This window comes from Monodelphis domestica, chromosome 6 (assembly GCF_027887165.1).
Source record: "Monodelphis domestica isolate mMonDom1 chromosome 6, mMonDom1.pri, whole genome shotgun sequence".
In the NCBI taxonomy this organism is placed as follows: Eukaryota; Metazoa; Chordata; class Mammalia; order Didelphimorphia; family Didelphidae; genus Monodelphis; species Monodelphis domestica.
Window position 1 is genome coordinate 242,784,670 of NC_077232.1, and position 22,938 is coordinate 242,807,607.

The 22,938-nt window shown below is 36.9% G+C and overlaps 1 protein-coding gene across 1 annotated transcript; it reads right to left on the reverse strand.

The window, feature by feature from the left end:
- Positions 1-1,790: 1,790 nt before the first annotated feature.
- On the reverse strand, positions 1,791-22,529 carry LOC100012261 (zona pellucida sperm-binding protein 3-like). Its single transcript, XM_056803824.1, is given in 2 exon segments — positions 1,791-2,756; positions 22,413-22,529. Coding segments are annotated over 2 exon segments (1,044 nt in total). The 3' UTR covers positions 1,791-1,829.
- Between the last annotated feature and the right edge of the window lie 409 nt (positions 22,530-22,938).

The following is a 22,938-nucleotide window of genomic DNA, read 5'->3' on the forward strand; positions in this document are numbered from 1 at the left end:
GCAGTAAAATGCTAGGGCTATATGCTACCTCAGACCCTTCACCCACAGGCAGAGTATGGAAGTCTATCTGTTTAGTCAAACTGGGATAGTGTGTTTCCCTGTTGAAAAGTGGCTAGCACAGGCTCAAAAACCCATGTGGGATGGGGGGATTATACTTTACCCTCTGCAGAAAAAGCAAAGGTGCTTTTAAATAACTCTTGATCCCCTGGGCAATCAGGCAGGTTCTGCAATAGCTCACGCACAGCAGAAATGGCAAGGTGCCTCCAGGCAGTGTCTGGTCAAACCTGGGAGGCAGTGGAGCAGCAACAGTAACTAGAGGAGGCGGGAGTACCAGCAAGAGTGGCAGCCAGAGAAAACTCAGGTTGCAAAATTTATCTAGGTTATCTTTTAAAAAATTGAGAGTTCTTTTCCAATTTTGGTGGTTGCCAAATATAGATTTTAAAATTAATATCCAATACTCAAGTATTATATTTATAGAATTTATTAATAATTACTTAAACAAAAAAGCTAGAGTGAAAAGGGAGCTAATTCAAGCTGCAGTCACAAGAGAAGAGAGAGAGGGCGGAGTTACCGCCAACTATATACAAAACATGACCATGCAATGTGATGGAGAGAGGAGAGGAATTCTGTGAAATACTAAAGGAAATCTGGGGAATGTAGTTCAAAGATACAAACTTTCTACTGATACAGAATCCCCTGATCTCTTGAGTTCATTCTTGAAAAGCAAATTCATCAAGCTTACTCTAGCAATATATTCTTTGCCTCTTTAAAAATTTGTTCTATGATAAATGGAGACATAAACAGAAGTTACTGGCTCTCCACAATGGGATAGAATAAAGATGGACTGTCCACTGATCCAAAGAAAAGGAGAAACAAATTCCATTAGTCCTTTCTTTCCAATATGCCACTTTGGACTCTGACAGCTCTCCTCATGACTTTAGTAGGTGATTAGAGGAAACAAAAAGAGACTTATTTGCTTTCTTCCTTAGTAACAGCTACTGCACCTATATAGACTAATATTAAATGTAACTTATCTGTGTCGGTTTGATTCTGTATTCCAAGTCCTTTCTGACTTTTCAACATGGATTTAGTTTTTCTTATAGACAAAGATGACTGAAAAATGATCCTGAAATGAATGTTTCAATCTAGGTAACCCAAGGTCTAGAGATCCAGTTCAGAATCATTTAATGTCCTAGATACTTGTTCATTAGGAAGTGTTTCCTACTGCGCACACCATTCTTTAGAAAAAGACTCACTATCAGGAGGAAAAGTCATGCTCTCCTGACTTGTCTGAAGATACAGACTTTGCTCATTTGCTACTTAGATTGTAAAAACTAAGATGGAAGTGAAATGTTTTCAATGATCCCAAACATCTACTTCATGTCTTTTTAATTTAGTAAGGGGGTATACCAGGAAAGATTGGTTACTGTTTCATGGTTTATGTCTTTGTCAATGCATACTTATGAGTCTGTTTCTTTTTTAAACATTTGAGATGGAGGAAATGATTAGCTATTCTACATCAGATTGCCACTCTGTACACTGAATATCTTTTCTATAAGGGGCTCTATTAATTTCTTTTACAAAAGCCCTAAATGTGAATCAAACCTAAGCTTCAATATATTTACTTAGAGGTGTTGGGGTATGATGATCCAGAGAATTTGAAAAAATCCCCTTTGGGATCAATCATTCCCAGGTGAGCCAATTCATCAGATTTTTTTTAGCCTTTTCTTCTTTTTTTTTTAATTAGCAAGTAGACAATTCAAGAGGCACTTTTGTGTTTACTACAGAGGAGGACCAGGGCCAGCATGACTATGGCAAGAAACACAAGATCAATCAGAGACAGGCTCAGGCCAAAGGCTGTGTTCTTTTCCATGAAATCCGGGTTGGGCTCCAGTGGGGTGTGGTGATTGACATTCACTGCCAAGAACATGGGCCCCGGCAGTGACATCAGCTTCCCTCACTTGCAGCTGCTGGAGGGGAGCTGTTCTCTTCCAGGGCTTTGCAGAGATCCTGTCAACAGAAAGTAGTCTCCTGGACTGGTTTGGAATTCCGCAGTCTTTGATATTACAGCATCTGCAGATGTCAGAAGGGCCTTCTACTGGAAACCAGCTACTAGTGGACTTGTTGAAAGAACAGGCCTTGTTTGTTTGGTCTGGCTCTTGGTCAATGAGAGTGACCATCAGATGATACATAATATAAATCAGTTTCTGAGGATCACTGTCAAAGTGGAACAAGTCCACTGTGAACTGGAGAGTGTTTGGGTTAGGTCTGGGGATTCTGAAGACTGAAGAGGAGTCAGAAAGACCATCTACCAGGCACCCATGGTGGTCAATGATACTGTAACGGGGCTCTGAGTCCTTGTCTGGGCTAAGGGTGGCCACACAGATGTCATCAAAGAGCCTCAGGGACACATGGCTGCCTGTGTGGACTTTTGCCTAGAGATGGGCTATGTCACCCAGCTGGAACTCAGCTGAGGTACTCTCAGAAGTCCAGTTATCATTCATCAGACAAAGAGAGAAGCTGAGCTTCTCTTCAGAGGCTATGGTGGTCCTGAAGGGGACCCATGTAGGCTGGATAGCTCTGCTACTTACATTGCCCCACCTAGGATAGTGACACCCAATAGGAACTTCTGCCTGATTAGTCCTTAAGATGGTCAAATTTCCATCTGGGCTTGGGCGGTAGAACAGGCTTGTGTGGCATATCTCTGAATCCAGAGTAGTATTAACTTGTAAGAGAGGAACAGCACTAACCTCTGCCTAACAATATATTCTGCATACACTATTAATATATGGCATAGACATCAAAGGTACATGACACAATGGGAATAGTTGCTTCCATTAACATCAAAGGTTTTGGGTCCAAATCCTGATTCTGTCATTTACTAGTATGATATAGGACATCACTTTATCATTCTTAAGGGAGAGGATAGGAAAGATTCAGAGAGACACAGAGACAGAGACAGACAAGTAAATTCTGCCGTTTGCAATGTCATGCACTGGCAAGAATTTTTAAGTTGGTGGTATTTAATCTATTTCTCTATCTTTCTTCTTTCCTTATCCCATTTCTCCATTTCTTTTTCCATATCTCTATATATACATTCACTGCCTCCATAGTCTCTGACTATTTAGTGCCTCCCTTTTCATTCATTCCCTTACCTAGAATCAAGAACAATCTCTATTTCCCCTCAATTTCTCTATCCCACCTACACTTCCACTGCTGAACTCCTTGAATCATTCCTTCAGGGCCTTGGATATGGGGTGAGATAACTTAAAGGATAAACTAATATATGACAATGTGTAAATTTCTGATAATGCCAAGTATTTCCTAATAAAGTCACATTGGAGCACAAATCTTTAAAACGTTTAACCAAAAGTCATGAATATTAAAGAAAATACAACCAATGTGACAAGGATTGTGGAAAGTGATATTTGGGCCTGAAAGATGGGCTTTTAGAATAATCTATCTAAACTTAAGATTAAAAACAGATGGTAGTGTAAGTATCTTTCCCAACTCATTATTCAAATGATTAACTTTTTTTTTTCAAATTATACAGCTGTTTTGGTGTCCCAGCCTTTGCTTTCAGTTATCTACTTTGTCCTCACGTGGCCATTTATTGTTTTTTTACTACAAATTAAGATTCTAGGCATAATCACATCTGCATGTACAATAACTAAATTGTTTCTTGATTAGCATACAGAGAGAACAAACTTGACTCATAATTCAAACATACTTTACCCTGGATTTCCATTATGACCTCTGCTTTATTATTTCCCATTAAAATGTGTAATATACTCCATTCACAACTATTTGAATTTGGTCCCTTAATGAGGATTTTAAAGAGAATATAATGTTGTAAGCAAGATTACTGGAAGGAGAAGAATTAATTTATGAAAAGCTTAAGTATTGGGTACAGATTTGTCAAAATTGTTATATTATGCAAATTCATAGTAAATGTCAAGGAAAAACATGTTTACAAAGTTCCATCTATTTCAAATCTGACAGACTCACCCAAAGAAGGTCCAGATAGCAATCACTTCAATTTGAAAATGTAGTTTTGTAGCCAAGAAAAAAGTTTTCTATTTTTATTTTCCTATATATACCTATAGCTGTTGAACTGATTATCTTAGATACATAGAATAGTAATAATCCAGTGCAAAATGTATAAAGCATTTCATATTTCTTTTGTTCTCCTGAGACTTTTGTTCAAAACAGTTTTCACTGATTATAATATCATAGGATAATTTAATCTTTAATATTGATCAAAGATGAACAAAAAATAGACAAAGTATAGCAAAAATTGTTTGCCAAAATTATTAAAATAAATTATGAAATCAAGAAACCTAAATATCAAATAACCAATCTGATATTATTTATCTAGCTGTTTTGATGATGTCCTATATGACACTAGAGTTGCCTAGAAAATTGTTATTTTGGTTGTTCATAGTAATAGTGCCTTGCAAGAATTTTAAGAAAATTGTCACACCAGGAGCATTCTTTGCTTCAGCCCTTTAGCAAGTGGTTTAAGAATTAATCCTATTTTGTAGATGTGGAAAATGAGACTCAGCAAAGCTGAAGTTGTAGCTTGTGCTCAAATGGAGATATGTTTCCACCTACACAATACTATTTAAAGAATACTCAAAAATATGTGTACAATGATTAAATTGAACTTGTGTTAATAAGTGTTGGAGTTGAGACGTATATCATTGTCATCCCCATCTCACCCTAAACCACCAAATCCATTATCCTTCTAAAAACATTATAGGATTTCATTACAGTAAAGGAAGGGGGGGGAATCTTTGCTCCTACTAGTGATCTACTCTTCTTGAACTGAAAACAGTTAATCTTTTTTTTAAGCATTTAAATAATATTTTATTTGATCATTTCCAAGCATTATTCATTAAAGACAAAGATCATTTTCTTTTCCTCCCCCACCACCCTCCATAGCCAACACATGATTCCACTGGGTATAACATGTGTTCTTGATTCGAACCCATTGCCATGTTGTTAGTATTTGCATTAGAGTGTTCATTTAGAGTCTCTCCTCTGTCATGTCCCCTCAACTGCTGTAGTCAGGCAGTTGCTTTTCCTCCGTGTTTCTACTCCCACAGTTTGTCCTCTGCTTATGGATAGTGTTTTTTCTCCTAGATCCCTGCAGATTGTTCAGGGATATTACAAACAGTTAATCTTTTAACTCAATTCACTTTTTGAATTTCAGCATTAAAATCTTTTACCAACACTCTACTTCTTGTTACTTTAGCACTGCCACTTGTGGTACAAATGGTGTGATATGAGGTATAAGATTTAAAGGTTTGAAGAAAAAAAAGAGCTATCATTTAATTTAAGTTCTTTATTTTTCACCACATAGCCATATTAGTGAACCTATGGCACATGTGCCAAAGCATGCCAGAGGAGGCTCATCCCCTCCTCTTCTCCATGCACCTGAGGATATTTCTCCCTTTACTGACCCCTTTGCCCATCAGACCAATTGGAGCTCTTCCTCCCTTTCTAGTTTGGGGTAAGGCAGAGTGTTCACATGTGACATGAAGATTGCAGTTTTTGCACTTCTTCTTTAAAGTCTCAAAATGGTTTGCCATCACTGACCTAGACATTCAACTTATCAAGGTTCACAAAATAACATCTTTTGACTTTAAACACAGAATTCTTCCTCTCTGTAGCCTTCCCCTCTCTCTTTTTATATGTAATTGTATTTTCAATGATTGATCTTGTATTCTTCTAGACAGACTACATCTTAAATTCTGCTGACTCACAATCAGTACAGAATGGGTTCAACTTGGAAAGAAAATGCACTGGTTCTGGTCTTCACATTGACTTTTTTTCACTCTGAAAGAAATTCTTATCTTTTGAAGTTTCCTGAAAATCATCTGTAGAGGACCACTTTTATGTGTATTGCATGTGATAAGAGGATTGGGTGACTGTACCTCTGAATTTATGCTTAATACAGTTTTGCTTGTAAAATTGTTACCTAGATCATTTTATATTTACTCATGGGGAAGGAAAAAGACCATAACTAGAGATTCTTTGAGAGGGAATGCTGAAAAGCCCACAGATATGTGAATGATTCATGATTCCCTGTGGTTTGTTTGGGAACAAAGGGTATTCTTTTATGTTATGAAGTAGATGTCTATTATGCTTCAGGGGACTTGAGGTATGATGATTTTAGCTACATGGCACAAGATAGAAACTTTGTCAACTGCCCAGTACATGCTAGGTAATTTTCTTTAATGTGTACTCTTATTATGATATTTCTTTTGCCTTTCCCTTGCAAATATATTCTAGGGTAAATCACTATTAGCAGTTCACGTTCATAAAGAACTATGATTCCATGTACAGAGTGTCCCAAATGTTTTAGTGCACTCTTGCACATTAAAATTTGACTAAGACTTTAGAAGCAGCTTGGACATACACACACACGTGTTTGTGTGTGTGTGTGTGTGTTTTTTTTTAATATAAGCTTAACTAAAAACAAATCTATGAAGCAGGTACAAGAAATTGTATTTCCATTTGAAAAGAAAAAATTATTAAACAGAAATATTAAACAATTTGCTCAGACAACTAATAAATGTTAGATATCAAATCAGACCTGACAAAAGCTTTATATTCCTAAATCAGGCCACTTAACATTACATGATGTTGATAATAGGTTGATTAATTCATCTAGTTAGTGTTTAGTAATGTAGAGAAATAATTAAGAAATAAATTCTTGATCCAGGGAACCAGGTACAGTGAAAGTAGAAGAGGAAAGAGACAAAGAATTGGGAAGAGGAGTCCAATTGACCTGTCAATCTTGGGAACCAAATGGATAATGCGATAGAGGAATAATCCAGAGACTTTTAATGGCAGAGCCTGGAAGAAATTGCAAGAATTTCCATGGGGGAGGATGGTTGAGGAGGCTTGGAATCTTGAGGGAAGAGAGATCCAGATGGAAGGAAGTTGATCTCTCTTTATCATGAGACAGCATTATCTCCTGAGCTAATCAAATCCCTCATTGAACTTAATTCACCATTTTCCTACAAAAATACCAAGAAGTGTGGCAGAAACCTGAGAAGAATAAGAACAACATAACAAGGTCTCACACAAATTCTGTGACCCTGGGTCTGGACATTGGTTCTGTGGTGATAAAGACCAGGGGTCACAAACCCTGAACCTCTCAGAGACCAGGCTGGCAAGCCTGAGTCTCTCAATTTTGAAAGGAGGGGAAAAGATATTTTAGACAGACAGGGATATTCTTGCCCCTCTTTCCTATAGACCTCAACCTTGAGACATTTTTTTCTTATTTTATACCTCACCACAATTGTTAGAAGAATTGTCAGTTATCATAAATTGACTTCTTTGTCATTAGTGGAAGCAGAAGAGAACTGATTTTTCTCTCTTTCCCCAAGGGAAGAGGTTTACCCATTAAATCAGTTATTAGAGGGAAGTAAAGGCAGGGTTAGTGGGAAGACATATTTGAAGAAGACTGAAGGGGAAAATCCATCTCACCCTCCTTCTATCTTCTGGGCATTTATCATCATCAACTTTTCTTCATTATATCCAAACCAACACTCTAATACAGGAAAAATTTCATCACCCTGAAGTTGGCTTAAAAATGTGGAAGGAATGTGTGAGTGTGTGTGTGTGTGTGTGTGTGTGTGTGTGTGTGTATGTGCATGCAATATAATTTCAGTGCCACAGACATAATGCTTTCCTGATAAACAGATCTAGAAACCTAAGTTTCTTAACATGACATCAACCAGGACATTGTCTATACTTTAATCCTGACCTTTAATCCAAATATACCTTGGCTAAGATATATTTTTAGAAATAAATGAAGAAATACAAGACTGAAAAGCCCAACAGGATTGCCTTGTCACTCACCTATAAATTGCCCAAGGAAACCCAGATAAAATTTCTAATATCTTAGTAATGAAAATTAAATATCACTTGAAAGACCTGGGTATTTTTAGCCAGGGTATATATAGCCTGGGGTTGATTCAAATAAGTCTGATATTTCAGGACCAAGGCTAGAAGGAAAAGAGACATTTCTAAACAATCTACTCAAATGGTTCTGTAATCACATATATTTAGAAATTCTTTACAATAATAGAAATTGCAACCTGCCCAATCAATATGACTTTCATATCTACCAAAAGATTTTGTCAAGGGTCTTCCTAGTATTGTGAAATCCTTTTTCAATTTTTCTCTACATTGTCAGAGTACCATTGGAGCACTCCAGTGACTGTTTGTACTAACATTTTTCTCAATATCACTATACTACTTTCTGTCATACAGTCTTTGATGGAACTGGTTACTCCAGCTCTTCTTTGGAATTCATCATTTTGTAAATATTTCAGTCAAATCAAATTTACCATATAACTTTCTACTGCCTTCTAACTGAAAATCATTTCTGCTTTAGCTCTATTCCCTTCCTGAACTCAAACCCTCTCCTTGGTTGGCCTTAAATTTTCTGACCTGACCATGTGGTTAGTTAGCTGGACCCTCTTGTACTGCTTTTGAGATGGACCAGTGCCACATTGGGAATCTAGGACATAATGAAGCAAAATCAATGCAGCCAGAGACTTGGGTAGTTAGGCTGATAATATCTTCTTTCACTTTCTTTGTTTTCACTAATACTTCTAAATGTAGTATAAAGTCTCCAAGATTAGTTTTTATTTATTACTATTGAGATGAATAATTTCATTAACTGTGAACAAATGCATAGGTATAAGTAAAGGCTTTGTAATTTTTAAACAGTACCCTTGTTTCTTAATTGTTCAACATGGTATGTAACCATGGTATGTAAGCTTAGGTCAATCATAAAAAAGTAACTTAATTTCCAATCAAGACTAAAATAGACATAATAAGGCATGAAATTGAGGAGCTCAAAACTGCAAAAGGGGAGAATCAGAAGTAATTAGAATATCCACTTAATGCTAACTCCAGAAATTTAACCCTATAACAAAATGAGGGAGAAAACAGCACTGCTATCTAAATTTTTTTAAAGATGTCCATTTTTTTAATATTGTGATTCTAAAGAATCTCTTTGTTGTTGATGGCATGAATCCAATATGTAAAACAAATATCACTAAACCAAAAAAGAAAATTAAAATCTAATAAGTCTAATACCCTTTATAAATTAATAGAATCTCTTTCTACAGTTTTTATCATAACACATGAAAAAAATTCAGACTTGTTTCATATCTAACACACCACCATAGTAGAAGTGACCTGAGAGAGCAATTGAAGATCTAAAAAAAAGTCATTCGAACATTATATCAGCATTTATCTGTTGAATAAAATAGCAATCTTGAAGGGCATTCTTCCCCATTGAAAGCAAGCAAAAATAATTTTACTTAAATGAGCATAAATTAGGCACTCTCAATGGCAGGGGGGGGAGAATCAGCATATCATATATCTAAAATGTTAAGTTTAATGTGATACAAATAGTTAAGGTATGGCAAAGAACAAAATGAATAATTCAAAATCAAACCAAATTTTTGTTATCATTTGAGGAGGAAAGAAAGCAATAGCAAGAAAGACTTCACAAAGGAGGAGAATGTGGAAAATCCCAGGTATCTACTTGGTAACAAAGAGGCCATCACAAGAAAACAATGAGTTTAAATAAAATGAAAAATAGCAGAATTAAGCACTGTGTATAAAATACAGGACATAGGATTTACAACAGAGAGGTGAATAAAATTCTAACTTTTTGAATCTAGGAAGATCTGTAGGGATAGATATCTGCAAAATTGTTAGCTCAGATATTTCATATTGGTTAGAATTACTAGACACATACTTTTCTAATTTCCTATCAGACATATGAGTAACCACTCTTTCTTAACACATGGCATCACAAACAGTAGTACAGTACTCTTTCCCTTGTGTAATAGAGGAATAATCCAGAGACTTTTAATGACAGAGCTTGGAAGAAATTGCAAGAATTTCCATGGGTGGGGGGGGGATGGTTGGGGAGGCTTGTAATCTTGAGGGAAGAGAGATCCAGATGGGAGGCAGTTGATCCCTCTCTATCATGAGACAGCAAAGGTGACAGTCTGATCAGAGATTATCTCCTGAGCTATTCAAATCCCTCATTGAACTTAATTCACCATTTCCCTCCAAAGATACCAAGGAGTGTGGCAGAAACCTGAGAAGAATAAGAACAACATAACAAGATCTCACACAGCTTCTGTGACACCCTGGGTCTGGACATTGGCTCTGCTGTGATAGACCAGGGGTCACAAACCCTGAACCTCTCAGAGACCAGGCTGGCAAGCCTGAGTCTCTCAACTTTGGAGGGAGGGAAAAAGATATTTTAGACAGACAGGGATATCCTTTATCCTCTTTCCTATAGACTCTAACCTTTAGACATCTTTCTTATTTCACCCCTTTACTACAATTGTTAGAATAACGTTACCAGTTATCAGAAATTGACTTCCTTGTCATAGTGGAAGAGGGAGAGAGCTGATTTCTTTCTCTTTCCCTAAGAGAAGAGGTTCACCTATTAAAATCAGTTATTAGAAAGGAGTAAAGGAAGGGTTAGTGGGGAGACATATTTGAAGAAGCCTGAAGGGGAGAATCCATCTCACCCTCCTTCTACCTTCTGAGCATTTATCATCAACTCTTTCTCCATTATACCCAAACCAACCCTCTAACACACTTGCCATTATAAGGGAAGAAGAGAAATGGGTTGCATACATGTGAAAGAGAGAAAGTTTGCAAAGACAGAGGTTTGCAGAACCTGACCACATGCTGTGGAACTGATGAGGCTGTGTTCTGGAATACAAGGAAGGGGATAAATGTGAACATTCCCAGTTACTGGGGAGCTCTTAGACTTCCTGTTGCTGGGACAGTCTGACCCTGGAATTTCCTCTCTATCTCTGTGAACTAATGAGGTTTTGGTTTCCTATTCCCTGAAACCAAAGATACCAAATCTGGTGTTCCTGTCTGGAGAAACCCTTCATTATTTGAGATTCAACAGTGTTTCCTGCTTACTGAAAGTATTCCCAACTACTCTGATGATCAGTGAATGGCTAGCCTGTACAAAATATCTGTGGTGGGAAGGTCAGAAGTCAATTTAGGCCTAACCCTACTAGGGTTTAACCCTACATAAAGAGTTTACCCTGAAGCTACTTGGAAGACTTTTTATCCTACTAAAGTAATCTGGAAGGATTAAGTAGTGTCAGGTAGCCAATCAGCCCAGGGAATTTAGATAGACAGAGTAGGGATTAGGGAGTTTAGAAGAAATGAAGATATCTCCATGCAGAGATCTTAAAAGGGGGTTGATTGGCTAGAACCCTTAGAACTAGGGAATCCTAATTCTTTAATCCTCCCTTTCATATTACCTTGTTTCTAAAAAAATAAATCCCTATCCTGTTTTTTTTTAATCTTTCTGGGAGTCTGAGCAGCACACTGGTCACTGGGAAGCAGGCTCACAGGCCTCCTTCACTATGGGGTACCAAGCAACCAACTAAACCTTGGTATCTCAAAAATATCAACATCATCCCATAAAGGTTCTACATTATTTCATCATATTCTCAGAGGAAATTCTAATTGAAATCATAAAATATTATGGGAGAATAGTGGGCATGAGAGATTATGAGGGAATGTATCATATCACACTTACAATTGGAGTCAGAAGTGGCAGCCTACTTTAGTGAGTAAACTTTAGTAAACTTTAGTTTACTCCATCTAAGCAATGGAGTAAACTGCTTGACACAGTCAAGTAGTGGCTTGATTCATTACCCAAGTAGACAAGACATAACACACTGAAAGAAGCCAGCCTGATTCCTCTTCCCAAACTGAATTTGTCCAGGATATTTTTAAAGAAGAAAATAACTTCTAGGTTTAGGAATCTTGGGATATCCTTTGGCCCCATGCATTCCTTACATTTGTGTCCCCACCAGTGGTATTCTTGCAATTTTAGTAGACATGTCCCCTAAAACTCAATTCCTTTTAACCACTAATAGTTGGACTAGCTTTCACAAACTACTATTTATATGAAAAGCTATAATTACAAATATTCAAATTTATTCCCCAATATATGGGAGACATAATTTTTTTTCCTTTGCATCACTTCAGGCTCTGAGGAAGAAAAGGGGGTTAAATTTACAGATTAGTTTATTTTATATAGAGAACATGTTATCAATTTCATGTCTAAAGCCTTCCTTGATATTCCTGGTTCTCTGGTATCCGCTGATGTCCCTACCATATTGGTCAGTGTACCATCCTACCATTAATCATGGCTCAAAAAAGTCTTTATTACTGGGTTTGATGGGAAATTACCAAAAGCACCTGAAACTTAGCAGGACAAAAAGCATGAAACAGAGAGTCCAGGAGGATTTCTTAGAGTTAGTGAAAAGAGAAGGATATAGTCCCCATCCACATCTTGGTTCTGTTCATAGTATTGTATACTATAGGTGAACTATAATCTTCACTTTCTGGAAGTGATAAGAGACAGCAGAGAGGAAGTGCAGAGCTCAGTCAATTTTAGGTTTCAGGCTGTTCTGGCTACATAGCCCATCAAAGGAGACCATTCTCACTCATGGTAGAAGGAAAAGGTATGATACAGTTTCTCTTCATGTTAAGTAATCTGGGGCTACAAAGGGCAAGCCCCCTTATACCAATTTTATGATTCCTTCAAAGATCAGTCTATTGCAAATTTGAATTTCATGGAAATAGGTTTTGAATAATGATACATGTATAATCCAGTGGAATTGCTTGTCAGCTCTGGGAGGGGGGTAGGAAGAAGGGTGGAAAAAATCATGAATCATGGAACCATGGAAAATAGTCTAATTAAATAAATTATATAGAGAACTCAGAGATGTCTCCATCGTAGCCCTATATAAGAACAAAGGCTCACGAGCAGCCTGTGACATACAGAGGCATCTCACTACTCTCCACGGCTGGAAAGATCCTCACCCGTGTTATACTCAACAGACTCCTGTCATCTGTTTCAGAGCAGATCCTGCCTGACTCACAACGTGGCTTCCGACCAGATCGCAGCACCATCGACATGGTCTTCATGGTGAGGCAAATGCAGGAAAAATGCCTTGAGCAGAACCTGAGTCTCTACATTGTCTTCATAGACCTGACAAAGGCGTTCAACACAGTGAACAGGGACGCATTGTGGGTGATCCTTAGCAAGCTCTGTTGCCCAGCAAAATTCGTCAAACTGATCCAGCTCTTTCATGTCGACATGACAGGGGAAGTCCTATCTGGTGGAGAGACTTCTAATCTCTTCAAAATCTCCAATGGCATGAAACAAGGCTGTGTCCTCGCTCCGGTACTATTCAACCTATACTTCACCCAAGTATTACGACATGCTGTGATGGATCTAGACCTGGGCGTCTACATCAAATACCGACTGGATGGCTCACTATTCGACCTTCGCCGCCTGACTGCAAAAACAAAGACAACAGAGAGACTCATCCTGGAAGCTCTCTTCGCAGATGACTGTGCTCTCATGGCCCACCAAGAAAATCATCTCCAAACCATTGTGGACAGGTTCTCCACCACAACAAAACTGTTTGGCCTGACGATCAACCTCAGCAAAACAGAGGTGCTGTCCCAACCTGCACCAGGGAGGCCAACGAACCAGCTGTGCATTACAATCGATGGCACGCAGCTTTCTAACATCAACACTTTCAAGTACCTGGGCAGCACCATCGCCAACGATGGGTCCCTAGACCACGAGATTAATGTCAGGATCCAAAAGGCCAGCCAGGCACTCGGGCGGCTGCACTGCAAAGTCCTCCAACACAGCGGTGTAAGCACTGCGACGAAGCTCAAAGTGTACAACGCAGTGGTCCTCAGCTCGTTCCTGTAAGGCTGTGAGACATGGACACTGTACCGGAAGCACATGAAACAGCTGGAGCAATTCCACCAACGCTCCCTCCAGTCAATCATGAGGATCTGATGGCAGGACCGAATCACCAACCAGGAAGTCCTCGACAGAGCCAACTCCACCAGCATCGAAGTCCTGGTCCTCAAGACCCAGCTACGATGGTCTGGACACGTCATCCGCATGGACCCACAGCGAATACCAAGACAGGTATTCTATGGTGAGCTGTCAGCTGGACTCAGGAAACAAGGCCGACCAAAGAAAAGATTCAAGGATCAGCTAAAGTCCAACTTGAAGTGGGCTGGCATGACACCAAAGCAACTAGAACCTGCTGCCCCTGACAGAAGCAGCTGGCGAGCCCACATTAACCAGGCCGCCACCACCTTTGAGGATGAGCGACGTCAACATCTTGCCACTGCAGGTGAATGCCGACACCAGGCCACAGCCGCACCTCCCGTAACAACTGGCATCCCAGGCCCCATGTGCCACAAACTGTGTGCTTCAGTCTTTGGACTTCAAAGCCACATGAGGGTACACCGTAGATGAAACTGCACAAAGACAATTGTCATTCTCGGTCACCGAGAGACTACCACTATATATATATATATATATATATATATATATATGCATATTGGCATATTGGCATATTGGCATATTGGCATATTGGCAATGGAAGATTTTTGGACTCCTGTCAGATTACAGAAGTCTCTATGTACCTAAGCCAGTTATAAATGGAAGTGCACACTTATTAAGGGTCAATTAAATTGTCAATTTAAATGACTTGATACTAAGCCAGTAATGAACTCCCTGATCTGTTCATATTTGATATATTAGCTCAGACATTAACTTGTTTATAAAGTTTCATCAACCACATTTCAAACCTAAGGGAAGTAGCATGGTTCCAAGAGTCCAGGGGAATATCAGGACCCCTAGACAAATGGGGTTGCCTCAGGCCCATGCCAGACTCCAAAGCCAATATCCAAAGGAGTTTTTCACTTAATGACCTGACCATATAACTTTTTCTATTGGCACTACAGCCCCTGCCTCCTTAGTAGCTATAGCCAATGAAGATCCAGAAAAGAAGGTTCTCACCTTCTAAGTCCTTGGTACCACCAACTGGTTCAATATCAGATATGATTTTTATCAATGTAAATTTACCTAAAATGTAATTATGCTTTAAAGATCATTTACCAGCAATGATGGAGGTTTTGATTCTCATTTATAAAGATTTTAAAGGATATAGAAAACTTGCCTAATCTGGATGATAAGTCACTTAAAAATTTATCATGAGAGTAGCAAACAGTATGCACATCACCACCCTGTTCTCCATCTGCCTCTTGGCCAGGGGCTTTTTATCTGGGGTTGAGGAACTGTTTTTGAAAAATGTATTTGGTGCCATAATCCAACATGACTGACTTCTTTTGTGATTCCTTTTATTTTATTTAAAGAAGGGGCCTATAAGCTTCACCTGACTGTCAAAATTGACCATGACACAAAAATAGGTTAGAAGTCCTTTCTATAGATATAAGATTTTGAAAATTGAAAAGAATTATGAGCACATGCTGTTTCATAATTTTATTATGAATTTTAGCTTTCATCTTTGCCCCTGCCTGGAATTTTATTACAGCATATTCTCTAAGTATGACTTAGGTATAACTTGGGTCTCATTTCCCTGCATGACCCAAAAGGAAACAAAATCACATTATCTTTAATGAATTTTTACTGTAGATACAGAAAAATAACAAAACATAATGCTGAGACTCCCTTCAGGCATCTATTTGCTGCTCAGATAAAGTCAGTCATCACACCTATAGTTCTTTTTTTTTTAGCTGACCTGATTGATACTTTGAGTCCACATGTTTTCTTTTCCCAAGGGAATTATAGGAATGGCATATCTGTACTCTCCTCAAAGAAGTCAATGTCCTCAAAGCCACTGATAGCAAATAACTACCATTCTCTTCCCCTTTAGCAGTATGATTTTAGAAGGGTCAAATTATGCAGTCCTGCTGTATTCACTTTCTAAGTAATTCTAAAGATCATACAACAATTAATTTAGAACAGGGAAAACATTGCATTTTGCAGGGAAGGTGAAAGGAAAGACTCAAAAAGTTATATGATTTCTCCATATCACAGAAGCAATACATTTCAGAGTTAGTATTTGAACATCTGCAACCTCTGAAGCTACAGATCTCATCCTTTCTAGAGGAGCCTAAAGCTACCCCATAGGTTTTGTCCCAATGACATCCATACTCAGAGCCTTACTTTCAAGGACAAGAATGCCAGTGCCCACATTTACAGACGTCAAAGGCATAAAGGATACAAGTCAAGTATTCCCACCTTCTGCTTTATTGGAGTTCTATTGTTGAACAATTTCTAGCATTAGACAATCCTCTTGAAACAAAATGTCCATCTTCTTTTAATACCCAGTGCCTTCTCCAGGAAAGGTGAGGTAGCTGACATCTGATCAGTCCCTTTCCTCCTCCAACTTCTACTTACTGAAGGCACACTTTGGCATCTCACAGGATACTAAATGACCACTTTTTAGTAGATTGAACCTCAAGTGAGGAGTGCAAACAATCTCATCTCAAATCATCCTTGACAAACTCTCTTCAATCAGTGAGACTTCAAGGACTAACTTTCAGTGGTTAGCATGCTCTATGAAACCTTACCTCCTCATGTATTAAAATTGTGAGTTCACACACACACACACACACACACACACACATCTATTCCCTGAATTATAGTCTTGCATCACTAATTGTCTGTTGGAAATCAGGTACTGGATGTCTCATAGCTATCTCAAATTTAGGATAGCCAGAACAGAACTCATTATATTTCCCCAAAACCTTCTCCTCTTCCAAATTCTGAACTACATAATTTTTCCAAATTATCACTCAGGCCCACAACCTTGACATCACTCTCTTACATCCCATATAGGTGAATCTTTTCATTTCTGCCTTAACACCATCTTTATTAAATGACTTTCACAGCCATAAGCCTAATTCAAATCCTTGTTGCCTCTAACATGGACTATCACAGTAGATGGTTAGTTTCTTCCCTGCCTCAAGTTTTTCCCCACACTAATCCATCCTTCACCCAAGTGTGAAGATGATTTTTCCAAAAGACAGACTTTAGCTATTATGTCTCCCCTCTACTCTCTGAATTCCAATTGTTTCCTATTACCATCAGAATGAAATACGAAATTCTTTTGAATGTAAAGGTCTTCACAACTTGGTCCTTCTTTATAGTCCCATCTTCTTATGTTTGCTCCCATCATGCAATCTATAATCCAGTTATATTATCCTACTTGTAAATCAAAAATGAAACCCCATCTCTCATCTCTGTGCCTTTGCACCAGGTACTTATACTTTCCTTTTGACATATCTTTCTATAATTCTCTCTCTCTCTCTCTCTCTCTCTCTCTCTCTCTCTCTCTCTCTCTCTCTCTCTCTCTCTCTCTCTCTCTCTCTCTCTTTCTCTCTCTGTCTCTCTGTCTCTCTCCCCTTCCCTCCCTCGTCTACAAGAGTGTGAGTTCTTTCAGGGGAGGTACTATTTTTTGCTTTTCTTTGTTTCCCTAGAAACATTATCCAGAACACAATAATCTCTTAATAAATGCTTATTAACTAACTCTCAAAAACAATTGTTGGAATCTCAATATTTTCCCTGGAATTTATGCTTTTTAATTTGCCATGCTCTTTCTAATTCTGTGGTCTCATTTATACAAATTTTGGACTGTTCCCCAATGGCTCTGGCAACAATAGACTTTACCTTATGGTTGCTTAACAAGTAAAATAAGGAATTTCTTTTTCAAGGAAGGGGATCCTCACCCTAAGGTGAAGGTAGAGAAGTTGGATTATTGTTTCATGTTGCTCTCTCAGTGGCCTCACACAGTATCACTGTCAGTATTCTCATCCCTGTGATCCAGTCTGTCTTTTTAAAAAATATTTCCTCATGGTGATATTTTATGACATCTCTTCAGTCCAGGAAATTTATTTTCCTCAATTCTCTGAACTATCAGAAGATACATTTCAGGGGGAAATGGGGAAGATGTTTAGAAAAAGACATACTTAATAAAGTAATATATTACTTCTTTATTAATATAATATAATAATATAGCAATAGTAGTGATAGTAGCAGCAGCTTATATTGATATAATGTTTGAGGTTTATAATTATTTCCCTTACAAAACACCTGTGAGGCAGGTGGCACATAGTTGCAGTAATAGGGGGCACTTATATACTCTCTCTCTCTCTCTCTATATATATATATATATATATATATATATGTATATAATATATATACATACATACATATACATGTATATACATACTAAGAGAAGGACAGAAAATTTTATGCAGGTGTTCCAGATTATGGGGGTGCAGAACCTCTAATATCCCCAATGGTGTATGTATGTATATATGTATATATATATATATGTGTGTGTGTGTGTGTGTGTGTGTGTGCCTAATTTGCTTATTATAGCCAATTTTAGTTTTGTTTTCCTCTAAGACTAAAGATCGAATTACAGAAAAAGGAGCATGCTGGTATATAAGGAACATTATGAATTGCAGGATCTGGGTTTGAGTCCCAATCCTGTCATTTAAACACTAAGTGACTTCAGACAAGTTATTTAGCCTCTGTGGACCTCTCTTTGCTCCTGTATAAAATGACTATATTGGATGACACTCAGTATCAAATCTCTTCCAGAACTCAATCTTGGATCCTAGGAAAAAGGATAGCAGTTGTTAATGCTGAGGAGTGAAGAAACACCCTGATTAGTGTGCCATGTAAAATAATTCCTAGCATATGCTAACAATTTGCATTTATTACCACTGTCATATTTTTATGGAGACTCACATGAATTCACTTTGGCATGTACTTCAAGGCTCACACATACACAACATCTCTTAGTTTTCCTAGCTGACAAATAGTACTTAATAGGGTAGGTCCAGTGGTGACAGGTGTTTCTGGAAAATTCCTGAGAAATTTCTCAGGGGAGCTACAAAAAACAGTAATAAAATAGGTTACCACAAGGCCACATTTTGCATAAGCAAAATTAACTTTCTTCTAGAGTCATTAAATGCTATGTAAGCATTTCAATATATTAAAAAATACTTTTCTAACTTATACTTTTTCCCTATTCCCTCTTCCCTCTTAGTCCTCAACCATATCTCCTTGCTTTCATTAATTTTATCCTTCAAAAGTGGAATTATAGTTAATTTTGTTAATTTACAATCAGAAATACAGTAGTCAATTGACTTGCTCACTCTCTTAGTTAGATTCCTCCACTAGTCAGGATATGACATGGTCTTTCCTGATGCTAAGCCCTATGTCCCTTTTAAAATGGGTTTGCACATTTTATATATTTTTAGATGTATATTGATCTGGTCATAAATGGATATAGCTAAGTAGCAAGACTTAGGTTCAAGGTCACATTTGATATACCATTTCAGTGAGACTAAACCAATTAATCTTTTGGTGCCCCTAGGGCCTATACAATTCAGAGCCTAGCTACTTTTTGAGGGGGAATTTCCTGACCATTAATGAGTTCTAAAAAATGAAATTATTTTTAATAAATTTAGAATGATAGATTACTAAATAATATATTTTCCTTTTCCTCTCTAAATTTCTATTCTGAAGCTTTATTTATGAATGACACTGGGTTATTCATTGCTAACCTAGTGGGGTACAATTTATACCATACCTTTCACAGTGGGAAGGTTAGGAATTTAAATCCACCATTTGATAGTGCCATTCAATAACCAGCTTAGCTACATGTCAGAAAAAAATAACATTAACAGAGGGCCATTTTCTAGATAGGTAATAAATTATTGTTATTGTTTTCATCATTTGCCATAGCACTCCATGAAATGCCTTTCCTAGGTTATGGGAGGACTATAATCTACTCTGGTCAATGAATTCATATATCCTTGAAGTATTTACACAAATTATTGCCCTGAATGAATTTTTCCTGACTCTTGTATTTGATTTTGTTTTCTTTTTAATTCACAAATACAAGATGGGTTAGGTGGATCACCTGAAAAAAATCTGAGGATTTTAATGGTCTCTAAGCTCAACATTAGTCAGTAATATGAAGTGACAGCCAAAAAATCTAAACAAAAATGTAAAAAAGCAGGGCAAAATACCAAATCTAAACTTAGAACTAAGAGTCAAGAAGGTCAAAACTAGGAACATTAGAATAGATGCTAGATGAGACAAGTAAGTCTCCATATATAGAGTCATTTGATCAATGATTGCTGTATATCTATGACAATAGAATTGATAGCCTTGAATTATATTTAAGTATTATGTAAATTATACAAATTCCATAAGTCATGAAATATAAATAACTTTATGTTCCTTCCTTGAGGGCAGGGATAGTTTTGTCTTTTATCTTGTATTCCTAGCATATTAAAGAAACTTGTACTCAAAAATAAAACAAAATTCAGCCTGTCTATGATTTTATCCAAGTAGGAAATTCCCATTGACCAAAGACTATCTACCAATACACATTAACAATTTCTGTTCAGTTTAAGGTAGTATAGAATTGGTTGGGCTTACTAGATGGTTAAATATTACTCCAGGTCACAGGATTATAAAATCATAGATTGAGGCCTGGGAGGGAATGTAGAAGCCATCAAATTTTTCCTTTCTTTCTCTTCTTAATGGCTTAGAATAAGGAATCCAAGCTTATTATTCTATTTGAACTGGTCCCTCCAGAGTTACCATGATTTCTTAGTGACCAAATCCAATGGTCTTTTCTTAATCCTCATTCAGTTGTCCTCTCTGCGGGCTTTGACACAATGAACACTCTTTTCTCTGATTTTTTTTTTCTCAAAGTTTTTTGTAACATCACTCCCTCTTGGGTTTGCTTCTAACTGATCTATTTAGCCTATGATAGATCTTCATACAGTTAATGTTCTCTAAATGTAAATATCCCACAAGGTTATATCTTGTGCCCTCTTTTCTCCTTTTATATTACTTTACTTTATGATCTCCTTAGGTGTGAGCATTCCATGGTTTTAATTATCACTATGCTGACAGTTCTCCAGACTACCATTTAATTCCATAAACATTTACTAAGTGCCTACAGTGTTCCAGGCACTGTGCTAAGTATTGGGACACAAAAAGTGGTAAAAGATATAAGATGCCTTCAAAGAATTTATTATTCTGGGAGAAAACATTCACACAGAGAGAAAAAAAAGTGGGGAGAGTGTTAGATATGTGTATGTGTGTGTGGGGGTAAATAACTAAGAAAAGAAAAGGAATGGAATTAAAAGGAGCTAAGTGATCTGAGACTCAGAAAAAGAGAGAATTGATAAATTAAAAGAGATGAGTAAGCAAATTACATATTGATAAAAAGCAATCATAGATGATGACATAATAGCAATATTAAATATATATATATATATATATACCAAATACCATAGCATACAAATTCCTAAAGAAGAATTTATGTGATTTACAAGAGAAAATAGACAATAAAATTATATCAGTAGGGAACATTATCCTTTTGCTCTCAGAATTAGACAAATCAAACAAAGAAAAAGGAGATGAAAGAAATAAGGAGGTAAATAGAATTTTAGAAAACTTAGCAATGATAGAACTCTGGAGACAACTGAATAGAAATAGAAAGGAATATTTTTTTCTCAGCAGTACATGGCAACTTCAAAAAATTAATCATATAATAGGACACAAAAGCTTGTGGGCACAAGAACTTTTTAAGAATTTGCTTCTCTGAAAAAGATGACAAGATGACAATTGTTGGAAAACACACCACAGTTAAACACATACTTTAGAAAGTAAGTGATTCCATGCCAAATAGGATGTGACAAGGCATCTTTAAGGTCAAGGACTATCTTTTGTCTTCATTTTTGTATCCCTACTGCTTAGCATAGTGCCTGTCATATATTAGATTCTTAATAAATGTTTATTGACTGATTAGTTCAACCTCATTTTATGGATGAAGAAACTGAGGCCCCAGAAGACAAAATAAATTTCCCAAAGTTACACAGACTTCATAGTCAATACCAGTTTTGGTTTCCTGACTCTAAGGATAAAACTCTCAATGCAGTAAAACTGTCTGCTTCCTACTATATTTTGTTCTTAAATAGAATTGAAGTTTAAACTAATGAATATTTTATTTTTCCACTTAAAGCTTGCTACTAAATACATTTTTGCTATTCCATTATTGGATCAAAGCTTTATTGTAATCTACTTAATTTGAGATCAGTACCAATATAATTGGACAATATAATGTCTACAATACTAGTTGTCAGACCCATTTGATTGTAACACCCAATTTAGCCTAGAATCACTTATTTTCTAAAGTTTATGTATAATTGTGCTATGCATGTAAATATTTATAAAAATAAATATTTCCAACTACTGTCATTTGTCAACTTCAAAGAAGTGAATTCTTACAAGTTCTTTTGTCCACTTTACCACAATAATATCTACATATTTCAATAAATGTCTCAATAGGCCAAATAAATAGTGTCTGTGTTGCTGATCAGACTTTTCAACTAAAAATATAAATCTAAATAATGGATTTCTATACAGCTTTGTCACTTACAAAATCTTCTTCTTCTACTATATCTCCATGTTTCCAAAGCCTCCTCAGTATCATAGAGTCATACCTACCTGGACATCTTTCTAAGGCATGGTCAATAGCTTGTTTTAGCTTCACCATTATTTGATACTGTAAAGTTGACTGTCAGAGATATGGTGCATTCCCCACAAAAATATTTCCTATTACCTTGTTGGTAATAACTGAATAACACTGAGAACACTTAGGCCAACTTATTGATTTTACACATGATGAAATTGAAACTCAGAAAGACAATGACATCATGGAGGGATTCTAAGTAAATTAAAGAACAAATAATTTAATCCAAATATCTGAGTTTGAAGTCAAGGATAGTGTAGGTTGTTTATTTATTCATTTATTTATATAGTAGTAGTCTCTCGGTAACCAAGGATGATGAATTCATTTATTTAGTTTTAATTAATTTATCTATTTATTAATCTTGAATTAAATAATAACTTACCTTCCATCTTAGAATCAATACAATAGAATCAATTGGTTCCAAAGCAGAGGA